Source organism: Carassius auratus, chromosome 27 (genome assembly GCF_003368295.1).
Source record: "Carassius auratus strain Wakin chromosome 27, ASM336829v1, whole genome shotgun sequence".
NCBI classification, from domain to species: Eukaryota; Metazoa; Chordata; class Actinopteri; order Cypriniformes; family Cyprinidae; genus Carassius; species Carassius auratus.
In genome coordinates, this window is record NC_039269.1 from 15,632,097 (window position 1) to 15,649,682 (window position 17,586).

General features: G+C 38.6%; 1 protein-coding gene across 15 annotated transcripts in view; it reads left to right on the forward strand.

Moving 5' to 3' along the window:
* ptprfb (protein tyrosine phosphatase receptor type Fb) overlaps positions 1–17,586 on the forward strand; it is a 188,379-nt gene that overhangs the window by 132,594 nt on the left and 38,199 nt on the right. For 9 of the 15 annotated variants that reach the window (XM_026206114.1, XM_026206113.1, XM_026206115.1 and 6 more), the window contains 6 exons: positions 686–879; positions 8,125–8,151; positions 13,536–13,653; positions 14,445–15,023; positions 16,179–16,276; positions 16,788–17,044. In XM_026206114.1, the coding sequence (XP_026061899.1) occupies positions 686–879; positions 8,125–8,151; positions 13,536–13,653; positions 14,445–15,023; positions 16,179–16,276; positions 16,788–17,044 (1,273 nt within the window). The remainder of the gene's footprint in view (positions 1–685; positions 880–8,124; positions 8,152–13,535; positions 13,654–14,444; positions 15,024–16,178; positions 16,277–16,787; positions 17,045–17,586) is intronic. The other 6 variants (XM_026206117.1, XM_026206123.1, XM_026206119.1 and 3 more) reach the window with 1 other exon arrangement.

Below are 17,586 nucleotides of genomic sequence, written 5' to 3' on the forward strand. Positions count from 1 at the left end.
TAACGATCTTTAAAAATGCATCATATGAACCCTTTAAATATATTTAAATAGAAAACTGTTATTTTAAATTGAAATAATTTTTCACAATATTACTGTTTTACTGTAATTTTCGTAAAATAAATGCAGTCTTCGTGAGCATAAGACAATTAATTTTTGTTTTTGTTTTTTATTTCAAAATTTTGACTGGAAATGTATCTTGGTTCTTCATTATTCTCATTCCCTTTATCTCAAATCATGCTTTCTAATTCTTTATTCCTCTCCCATCTTAGCCCTGTTTGTCCATACCTTGGTCTCTAGTTCCCTAGAAATAGTATCATAAGTTTCCCTCTTCTAGTCAGCTTTTTTCAAGTCATACTCACAATCAGTAAATTCTTTCATCTAAATCATGTCAGCTCAGCAGAATTTCAGCACATCCTTATAAGAACATTAATTGTCCTTCGTCACCTACTAGTCTTTTAGCAGTTCTAAAGGTTTTTTCCTTTTTTTTTCTTGACACTGTCTTCTGTGTCCTTAAACTATTGTGAATAATCTTGCTGAAGCAACATTAGCTTTTTCTTTAACCAACAAATGTTTTGAAACACAAACCCTCTCCTCAGCCAAACACTTAGCATGTATTAGAGTGTTTTATCTCAAGCTACCCTAAAAGCCTCCATCCTGAAGTTTAAATCTAATTGTTCCCCTTTAGTGCCTGGAGCCCCACCTCGGAAAGTTGAAGTAGAGGCTGTGAACTCCACAGCTATTCGTGTGACATGGAAGCCGCCTATTTCTGGGAAGCAGCACGGCCAGATCCGGGGATACCAGGTCATATACTCCCGCCTAGAGAACGGAGAGCCGCGTAGCCAGCCAAATATATTGGATGTTGCTCTGCCTGAAGCACAGGTACTACCTGCATATTTTTTTATTGTAGTACTTGACTGTTTGTACAGTGAGTTGGTTGCCATTGTTATTGCTCAGCTTGACTCTGTTCCACACCCTAGTAAGCTTTCTCACCATCTTAAGTAGGCAACTGCCTTCTGCGAGAGCATCCTAACTGAAATTGGACCTCTTAATTGACTTATTGAAAAGTTTTACATGGGTGCCACAACCATAGTGCTTCCCATAAAAATTTATTAAAAATAATAAATGTGTGTGTGTGTATGTTTAAAAAAATTTTTAATAGTTTAGCAACACTGCTTGGTTTTGGCAGCATAAATGTCTGTAAAAAAAAAAAAAAAAAAAAAAGCTTTTGGTTGGTTAGCATGTAACTTGTCTAAAAATGCTGTCTTGGTAGGCAAATCGGGGTTTGGAACAGAAACTTTCTGTCTTATGAATTTTCAGGATGTATGTCTACACGTCTACATAAACACTTTTTCTCTTCAGTGTTATGTAAATCGTTAAATATTTCATAGGCACACGATTTTGGTGGCCTTTCAAGAATTCAGCTCATTGTAACAAGAATACTTATGCACTGCCTTGTTACTCTGTAATTTTTTTTTTTCTGTTTCGCTCATGGTGCGTTAATATAAGGAGATTTAAAACTGCCTGAAGAAACGTGGGTGCACTGAGATGGAAGAAAGATAGTAATCCTTAGGAGGGATTTAGATATCCATGAATATCTTAAAGTAGACACTTTTCGGGAATAGAGAGAATCAGACTGGGGGCATTTAAATGCTGCTCTTGAATTGTTAGCTGAGAATTAACTCGCGTAGACATGTGTTTTTCTGCACTTTCCTTGCCCCCAAACAAAAGTTTCTCATTTACCTGTGTTAGCATTTCCCCCACTGAGCTAGACTTAAAAAAAAGAGACTGTAACAAGAGACGTTTATGGACCACTGTGGGCTTTAATGGTTTTTAGTAAATGAGCAGGTGAAGGGGGTTTTCTGGTGCATCGAGAAGATTATTTCTCATTTGCATAAGTACATAGCCAAGTGAAGGAGTGCATGTAAAATGCCAATATATTAACTTAGCACATCAGTGTTTATTTCACCCCTAAAACTGGCAAGTTATCTCTTCTGTCGTTAATTGATTCCATATAAGGGATGCATATTGGCATAACTTGTGCTATAGTTGTTCAGATAGCACCTTCTTGATTGACATACAATGATGATAAATGTTTAGGGCTAAAAAATGGATATCATTGCATCTTCATATTATACAGTATATTATATAAAATCCCTTGCTCAGAGCTTGAAGTTGTCTTTGTGACCTTCGCCACACTTGTTTGTGGTGCATTTGATATTTTGTCTGTCCAGCGCCTCTAGCCCAACACCTCCACAAGACATAACTTGTAAACTTTGTTTAATGTCGCAAGGTCAGCAGTTCTTAATGTTTTTGACAGCATACAAGACACATTTGTTGTGAGTTTTTCAACATTTTTTTCATCTAGTTTCCATCTGTGACAAATAAAAAACATTAGAGAGGTTTTGTTTACAGTATCTGTCAGGTGAACTGCTGTCGACCTCTTTGCTCTCACAACCCAAGAGCACCTGCACTTGTCTCTCCCTCTTTGACAAACAACTTTCCCTTCATATTGCATGAAGCGTTGTTGAGTCATTTACCACGAACTGTGATGGTTTGTCTTAGGACATGACTCATTTGCCATCGTTGTCATAAAAAAACATGAAAACACTTGCAAGACTTGCCGAGATGTATTTGTAAATATCAGGTTCCTCAGACACAATGATTCATACAAGCCTGTTTATTTTCATCTTGTGTCTCTATTTTCTATCAGACATTGAAGATGTATCATAAGACTCCGGTTAAATTTATGTCTACATCTTTCTTCATTCTTTGGCCCTTAGAAAAAAGAGAATGTGTTGTTGCTTTGCTCTCTGGGATGTAATTGGCCAGGGAGAGCTAGTGAAGAAGAGAGAAAACGTGTCGGAGAAGTGATGAAAATCCATTGTGTATTGTGTAACACTAACGGTTCGGCAGGGTGGTTACAGAGTTGCTTTGATTAATGGCTTGTAGTGCTTTTTGTCTTGACAAAAAGACCCGGATTTCTCAAGACATCCATTTTTGTTCTTCTGGGGGTTGCCAGTTGTTCATTTTTAATATGCACTGTTTCTCTACCACCTTCAGAGACACTCTGGCTCTAAGAGCATGGGCTTCTGCATGGATGGACTCCTAAAACATCTCAAAGGAGAGCAGGAGCATGTGTAATGTTTTTCATTTGCTTTTAGTATGCATTACTGAACCAATTCAAACCCTAAAAGCTAAGCTCCAATTTAGCATCAACCACAAGAGTTACAGGCTAACTAGCTACTTACACAAATTATAATTTGCAACTCTAATTTGTCTTGTTTCAAAACCTGGTTTAACTTATTTTTTTTTTAAAGATAGCACAACAAATAAGAAGTGTTATTATATATATATATATATATATATATTAGGGGTGTAACGGTTCACAAAATTCACGGTTCGGTTCGATACGATACACTGATGTCACGGTTCGGTTCGGTTCGGTTCGATACGTTTTAGATACAGCAAAATGTAAAAACATCTCAACTTTTCAGAATGCCGCAAGCGCACCGCGGGTCATGTGACAAGAACCAACCAATCAGCTTCATCCTTTCCTGTAACAACGTTGAAAGCTCAGCCAAGATGAAGGAACAGCTGATCATAGTTGTATATGGATTGCAATTTTGAAATAAATTCAGTAGCAGAGCTACTGCAAGCGATTTTTAGAGCTGCAAATCCATTTATCCTTCGCTGAAATTTCCGCGTCTCATGGAGAGAGCACGTCATTGTTGCTTAGCAAAGACAGACGCCTCATGAGCGCTTCTGCCCGAGCGCTTTGGAAAGGAGGAGAAAGACGCGCTTAGCGTTTTCCACGCGTTTTTAGGAGCGATATGTGAACGGCCCCTAAGGCGCTCGCTCACTCAGCACGCGCTGAAGGCTCGTTGCAAAATGTCTAATGCCTTTAACAGACCAGAAATATAAGATCCTAAAATAACCAACAGGTCTGGTGTTTGGGTTGGATTCCCTGTAAGCTATAGTTTCTAAATGCTGCAGGGATAGTTTGCTGCGTGCATGTTTCTCCTTTTTTTCGTCTTTTCCCAGATAGTACTGACGCATATATCCCAGATATTCCCGCTGGTTTTTTTTTTTTTTTTTTTTTGTATTCCCGCTGGTGTACCCTGTCATGTTGCAGATGCGACATACCGTTGTTTTTTTATCCACCACTCTCTTGCCATCACCATTATAGCTTAAAGGGAATCCAAAGTGCACCCAAACACCAGACCTGTTGGTTATTGGAGGATCTTCTCATTTCTAGTCTGTTAAACGCATTGGCTATTTTGCAACGAGCCTTCAGCGCGTACTGAGTGAGCGAGCGCCTGCTGAGTAGCCTAACATAAACATATAAGATGGTGTTTTTTTCTTCTTCGGGAGTGTCAGGGGCGTTGCCTGTTACGTTGTTTGGGTTATTGGGCTACCTTGTTGAACGCATATCATTATATTTCTTTCTCTCTCTTTTTTTTTTTTTTTCAAATATAATTAATTACTCCAACGAACCGTTCGGTATACATAATGCGTACCGCGTACCGAACCGAAAGCGTCGTACCGAACGGTTCAATACGAATACGCGTATCGTTACACCCCTAATATATATATATATATATATATATATATATATATAAAACACTTCTTATTTGTTGCGCCATTTTTATTTTTTTGGTTGCATAAACTGTTGCCGTTAACTATAATTCTAAAATTCATGATAAAATGGAAATTCTCCCATAGTGTGACGTAAAACAAAGTGAAAGAATGATTGAAAATATTTAGATGTAGGGAATGGACTTTGCAAGGAGGCAATGCAATCTAAGTGGGAGGAGGGATTTAAGTAGAATAAAGGATTGGCAAAGTCTGGCATAAGGCTGCATTACTTACAAAACTACTGTTTAAATAACTATTCAACTGTTCATTTAAATTTACTAATAGCCTGCCTAAGATATTACATTTTCATAAAAGGTGTGCACTGCTATACCATTGATTTGGCTTTGTTTGTATCAAGACATTGTCATAATTTGACCCATTCGTTTGTCTCACTCCGAGCAACATGAGAAACCTCTCTCTCATCTGGCTCTCTGGCCTCAGCTGAAAAGCCAGGAAACCAGCAAGCACTTGTTTGCTCGTGGGTGGGATAAACGCATTTTGTACTCAAAAAAGGCCACACTGGGAACCCACACACCAGCACCCTCATTCTGGGTCTAAATTTAACAGAGAGATTGAGTTAATTGATCCATTCCAGTGTGCCACAAGAGCCGAGCAAGTGGCCGTTAAAGAAGCCTGTCAACCTTTCCATGAAGAATGTCCAATAAATCTGCATGAGAGCCCCCTACAATTACAGCTGTCACTCTTCTGTGCTGTTTGGTTAGGATCTTGCTGCATTAGTTGTGGGTGTAGGATAGAAGAGGGAATGAGCAAATGACAGACGTAGTGAGAGATCGGAGCTGTGGGTGGTGTGGCTTTTAGTACTGAAGTACTAGAGCTGGTACCCAAAACATATCCAAAGCTGCGTTGTGAGGGACAGTGTTTTAGTTCAGCTCCAAATTGCTTTAACTCACTTACACGCCTGTAAGTCTCTAGTATGCTTTAAGACCTTGATTAGTTGGTTCAGTTGTTCTTAATTTGGGTTGTGAGTTGGTAGTAGGTATGTGTATATGTATCACTTATCTACATTACCATTGGTGTTTGCTACATCACATCACTGTGCATTTGCATAAGGTCATTTGCATAAACTGTCATGTTGCAAACAGTTGTGTCACTCACACTGCCTCAAATTACTTCAAGAGTAAATGACTTCTGGTCGCTTTGTTACTGCAAATTGCTGTCGTGCAAATGGCTCTTTAAGACTCATACTTACTCATACTTTGTGAGCATCTGCTTTATGGGTGAACGCGAATATGAGACACAAAGAGCACCAACTCTGAGGGAATCACTCCGGCCTCGGTGGCCCCAGTGCCAGATGAAGGAGAGAGAGAGGAGAGCCCTTTATTTCCCGTGATTAATATCAGCACCATCTTCCCCTTTCATCTCTTGTTCTTCAACAGCCTCTATCTGACAAACACAGACTTCCATTACTATTTTAATATCCAGTCTGAAAATTGCCGCATTTGGCTCCATCTGAAGATTCCTATCAGTTCTGACCTGGTTTCTCTGCTCTCTGAAGCCTTTTAATAAACTAGGCTAATTTATTCATCCTGCATTCAAAGAGAATGATTCTGAGGAGATAATTTTGTGAAAGGAAAGGGCTGTACGTTTAACAGAGGCTAAAGTGCCCTGTGGAAACAAGGACCCATTAAGAAAGCAGATAAGCGGAAAAAAATGTCTCATTAATTTGAGTTTAAAAAGGTTTGTTTGTTTAAGAGTATGTTTCTTATGTCTGTGCTGTGGTGGGTTTTGTTGATGATCGAGTGTAGATCAGCTTGAAGGAACGTATGTGCTAAGTGTATGTTGCTGTAGCACTGTGCACGATTAATAGGAGAGTTAAATGCAGCGGTTTAGAAGGAGTCCATTGAGGAGGAAGTGAATGCAGTGAAACAGCGATGACTAAATGATTGAAGTACAGCTCTTAAGTGCAAATCTGAAGGGTTAGAAGCGCTCTCTGGCCCATTATATCTGATCAATGTTTCAGCCTCTATGCTTTCCACTCAACTTATCAGCATGACTTCAGCTCCTCAACGAGAAAGGTAATGATGGGCGCTTATTGGCCTCCAGGCAGCCATGCACTGGATCAAGTCATTGTTACCAGACTTTTAGGAAGGCATGCTCTGGGCAAAGTAGCTGGTTTCTCTTGTGCTGTCAGGGGCTTTTAAAACCATCCATGAGGCTTCCACCTCTGAGTGGCCAGCAGACTAACATGGCGCCTCAAAGGCTGGGTGTCAATCCTATAGGATCGGTAGCATGAGGTTTGTGTGTGGGAAGCAGTGTGTTAGGGAAACAGACTGAAATATTGGCCTCCATCTAGTTTGCTAATGGTCCTGTTATGCAATATACACACAGATCTGCATCAGCTCCATCATGAGAAGCAATTATAGGATATGGATGAAAGTTTGCAGAATGATCTAATATAGCAAATTACAGTGTGGGGGTCCGCACACTGATATTGTGACGTGCTTCACTGCACTTTGCAGATTCTCGGTTAGAACAAGAAATAGAAGAGCAATTTCCTTTTTTTTCTTTTTTTTCAGAAAAGGAACATCAACTCCGGTTGAGTTGGCTCCATGCTGGTTTTCAGTCTAGGGAAGATTTCATACATGTGAGAGAGCCTTTTGCTGAGGGTGGGTAAGAAAAAGCAGGGGTTCTGGGTGCTCAGTGTCGGTAAAGTTTGATGTCACCGAGCTGGCAGTGCGATGGGGGTAATGGGATTTCATGCTCTACACCACCAGGAGATTCGCAACTAGAAAAAGTCTTTCATTCCCAATGAGGTTCACTTACAGTTAAAGAAAAAAGTTTTGATATATCGGTATCTGCCAGAAGGGGCAGAATATAGTAAAATTAGTCATTTACAATAAAACAAATCTGTTCAATATTTAGATATTTTCTTATATTTCTTATTTTCTTAATTTGTCTAAATAAATAAAAAACAAACAATTACAAATTAAAATAACTTATTTGGTACCAATATTTTGTGCATCCACATGTAAAATTGTGAAAAAATGTCTTAAATTATACTCATGTAACCAGGCAGTGCATATGTGGTAAATGTTTTGGAATGTACAATATGTCTCTATGCCTTTTGGAGTTCACTTATCAGGTTTATTATGAATTCAGCCCAGGTAAGTATCTGTGAATTGCAGTGTTTGCAGCCATGCTGAGACTAAAACGTTCCTGCGCCAGGTGTAAGTGCTGCAATAGTTGTCATTTCTTTCTCCCACAGAGCAACGGAATGAAGCACCTTGCCTTTGTTAGCAGTATACCGCTGCTCCTTTTACCTGACATTATGCAGCACTGTGTCGAATGTGAAATATTGTCATCTCTCCTCCTCCACCCTTCTCCTCTGTCTCTGTAGCATGTCACTGTTAACGCTATGTGTTCATCTCTAGATGAGAGAAAAAAAAGGTAGCGATGCTTTTTTTTCTCCCCAGTAGTGCCATCTCTGATTCATTTTCTACCTCTCATCTGTCATGTGTTTTCCATCAGTGGAAAATGGAAGAGTCCACGGAATATGTGAGTAACTCAAGTGTGAGCGGGTGGTTTGCGGCATTGGGCCTGCGGGAATGCTCTTGAGTTTGTGTTCATCTATCGCTTTTTCTTCTCTGGCTTGGCTTTATTTCATTTGAAACTAACAGTTCTCCTTTGTTTTTTTCCTATGAGGAGGGATTAACAGTTTGATTGAGCCCTTGTGTGCTTATTATGAATTTGGACCAAGCAGCTTGTTGAAAAGGGGGAAATGGGGTAAAAATACACAATCAGCAAGAAAGCCGATTTTTTTTTTTTTTTTTTTTTTTTTTTTTATAAGCATATATTGAAAATTGTTGCAAACACACATTCCCAACTATGTACCCGTTTACTCTCTCTCACACACAGAGAAAAGATCAAAATAAATTGCAGCATTTTCAGCATTATACTGAAGGTCACCCACTAATGCACTGTGTTTACTAATGGTAATGATGCTGCATGCTCTAAAGGTCTGGCCCCTGAGAGCACATTTCACTGACAGTGTAATGACTGCACTAATGACTTCTCGCATAGCAAGTACCCGTTATTCACTCTCTCACACACACACACACACACACACACACACACACACACACACACAATCACATGCGCACTTAAAACAAATATGGAACAGACCATCACTACTAGAGCACTACTGTTGAAGATTCCACAAAAAGCTGGCAAGTTTAACATTACCTGAATGATAAAACCTCACTCATACTAAGATGAGAAACATTGTACATGCAATGTATGATGAGAATACTAGAGAGATGATATCAATATTTGACTAGAGAAATATTAGTTCATTTAACTTTTTGATCGGAAAAATCCCAATGTTGCATTTCAGTTTAATTATTCTTTAGGTTTTTGTTTTTTTTGTTTTGTTCTTTTAGTACATGGAAGCATGGAAGGGGATATTACTGGAGAAGTTACAATCTGCTTGGCTCCTGTGTGATGACTGAAGGGGTTGGGGAAGAAAAGCATTGAATGATGTTACCTGCTTTCAGCAGAGGGATGGGTTCAGGGTTATGTTCTGTGAGTGTTGAAAACCAGTGAAGCCTGGCTGGAAAGAGAAAGCTGCAGACAACAGTCGGCTTTCAACACTACAGCTCTTTGTGTGTGTAGGTGTGTGTTGTCCGTGAGCTTGCCTTGTGTGTGTGTGTGTATGTGTGTGTGTGTGTGTGTGTGTATCTCATTGTTCCAGAGTTTCCTCAAAAGATTCTTATAGTTGCTTGACAGCCCACTACAGTCCGGGGCCTGGCTTGCGTTACGTTAGTAAATCCTCTTACCTCCTAGATTTGGAGCATTAAAAAAGAGCCAAAGAAATGGGCGCACTTCAGTTACCAGTGTCGTTTTCCTCCCGGTGAAGCCTGACCCCATTTCTCAGTCCTCCCATCTCTGTGCCAGCAGACTGGCTGCCGTCTCTCTGGAGCCCTGCTGTTAGCGACCGCACCTGCTCTTCTGCCACTGCGTCCTGCCACCTGCCTGGAAAACATTCAGCGTGAGCCAATCACTTGCTCCCGCCAAATCGCTCGCTTTTCGCTCTCCCATGATTCAGGATGTCTGGCAGCCTGTCAGTTAACTAGAATTCTGGAATCTCGGATTCATACGTTAAAACGAGGATTCACACCTGACCCGGTGACCCTGAGCTGTCCCTAGTTAGTCAGGCATACATTTTTTTGCTTGACAAATTGAGGTTGTCCTCCAAATTTACTCCAAACTCTCACATGTTGGCAGTTAAGGGACTATCCTTGCAAAAAAAAATTATTGTGGAAAGGATCGTGTTACATTGAAGATTCACAGGAAAATTGAGCTTTTCCATCACAGGAATACATTTATTAATGGAATAATTATTATAAATCATTAATTTAAATTGGAATAATACTTCACTTATTACTGTTTTTACTGTATTTTTGATTACATAAATGCAGCCTTGCTGAGCATATAGGACTTCTTTCGAAAATCCTACCTAACCCAAATTAGGATAATATGTAGGAATTACAGTAATTGGCTGATTAAGAAAAAAAGATGGTACAAAAAAATAACATGAATAAGGTGTAAAATGCTAAATAATAATAACGATCATAATACGGTAATGGAAATAAAACTTAAGAGAGTTCAGGAGATAATTAAATTGCCTAATGCTGAGCCCTTGAGATACTTTTCGGAAAGTTCTAATTGAATCATCTTCTTGTAAGATATCAAGTTTTCACTTCCACATCTTGGGATCACAGTGACTAAACACTTATTCACTTTTTTACAGATGAGTTTTAGATACAACCATCAAAGTAGGCTGGTATCTTTTTTTTTACACATTTTGAAGGACGTGCCAGATTTGTTTATTACGGTATAATTAGTAATTATGGTATTTTGGTGGAAATTAGGATGGCACTGATCCTCTCCGATTAATGGCTGATCCAATCAGTCATAGCTGTCAGAATATAATGGTTGGGAAAATCATACAAATAAAATACCATACTTAATCTCAAACACCTGCATTGCTTCATTTTATATACAAGGTTTTTTATTGTGACTTGCTTAGCACTTTCAGGATCTGTGCTCTGCAGTGGTTCATACCCGCTTCTACATTCACAACGCTCTGTTTATTGGATAATTAGTCTGCACTTTGCTATCATTTACAGTAGCACAGTTTAGTCAGAATTTTGGGCTGAATGTCTCTCACATACTAATAATATGACCATGTGAGACACAACTAACACAAAGGGACAGTAGTTACATCACTATATTATAGTACATTTAGCTGTAATAAAGTAGCTTAATCTAGGCTTCATATATGTAAAGTGAAGGCATACACTTTATAATATTAAAAGTGAGATAACATGAATAGTACGTGATTCCACCACATTGACATCTGGATAAACAACTCTCCTACTATCACACCCATTTCTAAGAAAAACACCCAACATCTTAACTGTAAAAAAAACAAAAAAAAAAAAAAAACTCTAGTAACTATACAAGGCTTGTCAAAGGTGAGAAACTCACCTTTGAAAATTAATTTCTTTCACCTCAGGCTCTATTCAGAGGTACCGGCAACACGTAATGGGACCGTGCTGCTCTTTTTTCACTGATGACATTGTTTATGGCTTGACAGCAGAGAGACACGCTGGTGTCAGCGAGTGACATCTGTGCACCTCTGTGTTATTTATTCTAGCAATCAGCCATTTTCAAGGTTGGCATCAGCTGCTAGCTCACTAATGAAGTGTGACTGTGCTCAGTGTATAGAGGAAACACACCCCTATTAACCCCACAGATGCCATGCCAACAGTCTCACCTTGTTCCATTAGCAAAAGAAGCTTTAGAGAATCAAATTTAGCTTGAACGTGAATAGTGAGTCATTAACTGTATTTTGGGTGACGAAAAAGGCATATCTGACAATTCTGACTTTTTTCTCAGAATTGTGAGTAATAAACTTGTTGAGTTTATATCTTGAGTTAATATCTGATTAATTCTAATGAGAGGAAACTCAAAACTGCAAGAAAAAAAAAGTCTGATTTGTGAGAGAGAAGAATAGTCCATGGCAGAAAATTAAACCAAATGATATAGAAATAAATAAATAAAAACGATTAATATTGCCAAGTATAGGTACAATACGGTTCCTTGTATTGGGTGTTGTACTCATACACCGATTAATACCACTGATAATGTAAAGGTCACTACATATATATAACATATATATATTATTTATTTACTTATTTTTTTGATAGGTAGGGTTCTGAGCGCACATTGCTTAATGTTGAATAAATTGCTGCTGAAAGTGAATGTGCCCTAGTGTGCTACTCACAGAATTGTTTTAACCCCCTCCTACTTGGTTAATCTTCTGTTCTCTGAGAGTGCAAGCTGTTCCCTTTACTTGAAAAACTGATAAAAGAGCACTATTTAAGATGGAGAAAATGAGAGAGGAAAATGCCATTGCTTCGCCTATAAAAAGTAATTTTGTGTGATTAAAGTAATGAATAAACGCTCAAATTTAAAAGGTCGTTTAAATTTGATCCAATCATCTACATTTTATCCCATGTTCCCCCTCTTTAGGGCTTCAGCAGGAGTGCAAACCAAACCAAGCAATCTTCATTTAAAAAAGAAAATTGTGAAACTGTGCACATATTATAGTATAAGTATTAATATAATTAAAACTTAATTATAAAGAAACACGGTTTAATCAAGCCAAAAAGGCTAATGGGAAGCTTTTAAAATGTCATTTTCGGAAACTTAATTTACCAGAGGATGTGTGGGCATGTGTAATATAAAAATCTGGTGTTTTTAAATGTGGGTGGCGGGTAAACATATGTTATATTATGACCTTGGTTTATTTCCATATGTGTGTTAAAGTGTGGTTGAACCTGTATGCTTTAATTATTGTGCGAGTTTGGCTTCTTTGCGTGTATGTGTGAGAATCTTCAGCACATCATGTGCAGGTAACCCTGCAAGTATACTACGAAGAGATTACCTAAGTAACTAAACTTTCCCGATATTATTTCTTTATGAATATAAGCATTTTTTTGTGACATATCAGGACACAACTCTGTATAATGACATGTGTATGACAGGTATTACAAGGAGATTCCAAACACTTATAAATCATACAGAATGAGGTTTTTTTTGAGAAGATAAAAATACACAAAGTTTCCTGTGAGGTTTAGGGTTAGATGTAGGGTTGGTGTAGGGCTATAGAATATACAGTTTCTACAGTATAAAAACCATTACCCCTATGGGATGTCCCCACTTTTCACAAAAACAAACGTGTGTGCGTGTGTGTGTGTGTGTGTTCACTTGTGTTTTCTACATGTGCCTTTGTGTGTGCTATGTTTGGCTCTTCCCCCACCCTCCCCCTTCGGTTTGTGAGTTTGTTCAAATGCTCACACAGGTTATCTCTTAATGTCAACCAGATGTGTCATTGTTCTGCTATAGAACTGTTGTTATTTACAATTGTTTGCTAACTAATTTGTCCCACAATTTTAGGGTTTAGGAGAACTTAAAAAAAAAAAATATATATATATATATATATATATATATATACACACAAATTAATTACCGACAATTTTTCAGCTGGCTTTTTAAAAAATGATTTGCCGTCACTGGTGTAAAGCAAGAACATTGACACCCATGGTATGGCAGCTTTGGTTCTTCTCTTTGTGGCTTGGAAGAGATTCTATAGAGCTTTTCTAAGTCTTTCAGAGTTCTTGTTTGAATGTGCAGTATGAAATGAAAAAATGTCATATGGTTTTAAAAGGGAGGTTGGAAATGGTTAAGCGTTGGGGTGTGTGTGGCTTATTTGGAGGGGTTATGATCAGTGTCTGCCAGTGGGGATGGCATGAGGGCATCTCTAGATAAAGCTGCTTTGGCATCTTAGGGATCATGCTGTTTCTGTTTAACAGGAGGCTGTGATCACTGGACTTCTCTCCGAGACCTCTTACTCTGTTACTGTGGCAGCATACACTACCAAGGGAGATGGGGCACGCAGCAAAGCCAAAGTTGTCACCACCACCGGAGCAGGTAGAAACACATTCAAAATTCACCTGGTTTCATTCCAATGCATGTTTCTGGCCTCTAATAAATCTAATAACTTGCTTCACTTCTGGTACATCTTTTCTCAACTTTATTGTACTGAAAGGCCTGATTTATTTACAGATACATCACATTATAGTATGTCTGTTTCATCTTCATAAGTACTAAATACAAATGTGTCTGTCAAGGTTTTCAGTGACAGTTCATTGTCGAATGTCTGGTGACATTTAATCAAAAGCAGCTTTTCTGAGATTTTCTTCGATCAAAAAAGGGGGGAAAAAGACGAAAAGGTCTTCACTTTTTATTAAACATAAGTATTAATATTAAAGATTTAAGGTCAATATGAAAGAGCATTTACAAGTAATTTTACTTGTAAATAATTAAAAGTTTAAGGTTGATCAGATTTAGAGTTTGTTATATATTTTACAATGTAATTTAATCCTGTGCATTGTCAACAGCTGTTCACATGATCCTTCAGAAATCATTCTAATATGCTGATTTGCTTCTCAAGCAACATATTATCAATGCTGAAAATAGTTGTGCTTAATATTTACTTATTACTTATTTCAAAGGCGATAATATTATTGTGAAAACCATAAAAAAAAAAAATAATAATTTGAAGATTTGTCCAAATAATAAAATAAGAAAAATAATAGGCCAGATCAAACATAGAAAAAAAACAACAGGTTATTTGATACCTAATGGTGGCATGTGGTATTTGTGATCATGTGCAAATAACCCTCTTTTTAACAATGCTCTGTAAAATCTCACTCTCGCAGTGCCTGGGAAACCCACTATGATCATCAGCACCACCGTTGGCAACACAGCCCTCATCCAGTGGCAGCCTCCTAAGGACATGGTGGGTGAGCTGATTGGCTACCGACTGCGGTACAAGTGTGTGGAGGAAGAGAACTACGAAGTGCGTGAGTTCACACGCACCGACGACCACCACACCGCCACAGAACTGTACAAGGGTGCCACCTACACCTTCCACCTGAGCGCCAAGAACCGGGCGGGAGCTGGAGAGGAGTACGTAAAAGAGATCAGCACCCCGGAGGACGTGCCAAGTGGGTTTCCCCTAAACCTACGCGTTGTGGGCCTGACCACCTCCACCACCCGTCTTGCCTGGGACCCCCCGGCCCTGTCTGAGCGCAACGGCCGGATCACACAATACCTAGTGATGTACCGTGACATCAACAACATACAGAACGGCACCAATCGCACCTCTGACACTCAGATGACCATCCAAGGGCTTCGACCAGACACCACCTATGATATCCGTGTGCAAGCCTTCACCAGCAAGGGAGGGGGTCCCATAAGTCCTAGTATCCAGAGCAGGACCATGTCTACATCACCTGGTTTGTGTTTAGACTGCATGGCTTAAACAGATCTAGAAATCCTTTCATCCCTCAGTGTAGTGTGAGGTGTAATTTACTGACTGTGTCAAGCTACAGATAATTACGGGCACCATAACATAATTATAATGCACTTCATACACTTTATTTAATGATATACAGTGCATAAATGCTCACATACTACATACCTATTCATGTTCCCAGAAATTGTGGCCAGAAAATAGCACTGGAATGTTCATTTCTATCTACGTGTCCTCTGTTGGTCTCAGAAAAATCACTAGATAACCAACTAAATGTTATTATTTTTTCTGCAATAACACACGCTTGACATAACATAGCCATTTTTTTTTTTTTCATGCTAACACCGTGATAAATGTGCACTGTGAAAAAAATCTAATTATCTTCACATTGGGTGGTCTGTTTTTTAAGGCAAATGGAAAAATGTGCCTTGGTTTTTCCACTTTGTGATCATTCAAGTTCTGAGAAAAACAGAACGGAAAGAACTGAATGATTGTGTTTCGAATTATTAACTACAATGTAAGTTGTTAAAAACGGTTTTCGATAAGTGAAATAAAAATATTAGATGAATAAATCGATTTAAAAATGTGGAAAAATGTAGAAATGTTGCCTTGGCAGAGTTATTTTGCTAAAATTACAAAAAAATAAAATAATAATAATCTTATATTGAAACATAAAAAAGACATAATGAGAGCAATAAAGAATATAATCAAATCACTTAAACTAAAATGTAAATAGAAAACTGAAAATATAAAAAGAAGTGATAATTAAAAAAATATATAAAATACTATAATAATACAGAAATAACAGTAAAATCTAAGCTGAATAGCATGTTGGAGGAGGATGTATGGTTAGAGTCACTATTTCTTCATATTCTTCTCAACAAATAAGCTGATTTCCCATTGTACACAACAGCCTCAGACAGAAGCTGTATATCTTTCTTTATTAAAAAAATGATGCAAGTATAAGATATTAGTACTTTATTGCAGTGTCAGTAATTTCACACAACAAGAGATCAGTAAGCAGTCCCTACAGAAACCATTTCAGAAGCTCTGTTTTGTTTTAAATGTTACCTCATACATTATTCAAACCCTGAGCTTTAAATATATGTTTATGTAACCTCTGTTCTCTGTCTAATAGCATTTGCCACAAGTTTTGGTGTCAAAGCTGTGATGAAAACCTCGGTCCTTCTCACCTGGGAGGTACCAGAAAATTACAAATCCCAAGTGCCTTTTAAGGTAAGACCCTAATCACATACATAGACAAAGGTTCCTTGTATTAAAATATATTATTCACAATCTTTTTGTGTACCGTTGTTATATGCATGCACTCGAGAGCTGACTATATAATTGTCTAATTCCCATACAGAGGGATTACACAGCGACAGATGTAAATGTAATCCTACCTACTAGGTTTAAAATTCACATGTGCTTTAGCAAAATTGCCAGTCACACCATTTGTCAGAATGCAGAAACGCTGTGGAAAGTCTGTCAGAAAGGTCTCTGGCCTACAGTGAACTTGACAGACAGTCTGTGTGGCGTCTCTGCATGCCAGCCACCGTGTAAGACCATAACAGTAATATCCTGATGGGCCAAGCCCAGAAAACAGCACACGGTTTCCATCGCTAAAAGCAGCTGCGTGGAGATAAAGTCTGTTTATGCAATCAGCTCTTTGTTTAAATGAAACTGAACGAAAATTAGATTTAGTGAGCCGTGCAACTGAGTGAAACTGAACCTCTCCCTCCTGCAGATCCTCTATAACCAGCAGAGTGTGGAAGTCCAGGGCAACCTCAAGAGGAAGCTGATCACACGACTGCAGCCAGACACTAATTACTCCTTCGTGCTGATGAGCCGGGGAAACAGCGCTGGTGGCCTGCAACAGCAGGTCTCCATTCGTACCGCACCCGACCTGTTCAAAACTAAACCTGTCTTGTTCACAACAGACCAGAGCAGCAATGGTAAACTCACCATTAACCTGCCCAAAGTGCCCACCACAGCTCCTGTCAGGTTAGTACTCTAGGACTATGACAACCCAAATAGGTCATGATTGTATCGTCATGTGACCATGATAATATCGCGACATATTGTGATATCACAATATTGATAATATTGTTACATCCCTATTTTTTTTAGAATAGTTTATATAAACATGCAAAGAAAATGGGATATATTTTTAGTTGGGTGCAAAAGATATTAAATTTATATTAAATGAAAAATGTATTTTTTTTATTATTCTTTTATTCATCCTACTTTGCCTCTATTTAAACCTCATAAATCCATACAGATACAGTGATGCTGCTCGGAGTTATGCCTGCAGCCCCATTCGGGTCAATGACGGCATGCTTTCCGTTCTGCAGTGTAGCTCACACACACCATTACCATGCAATTATTCCCCCCCCAACTGAACACTCAGACTAAATCTCCCCACCTCAGCAAACAGCCATCCTGCCAACGCTGCAGATTCCAGCTTCTCTTTAAACCCAAAGTAACGTCATCCTACTGTATTCAGCTTTACATCTGACCTTCTCCTGAAAAAGCGGCTGATTTTT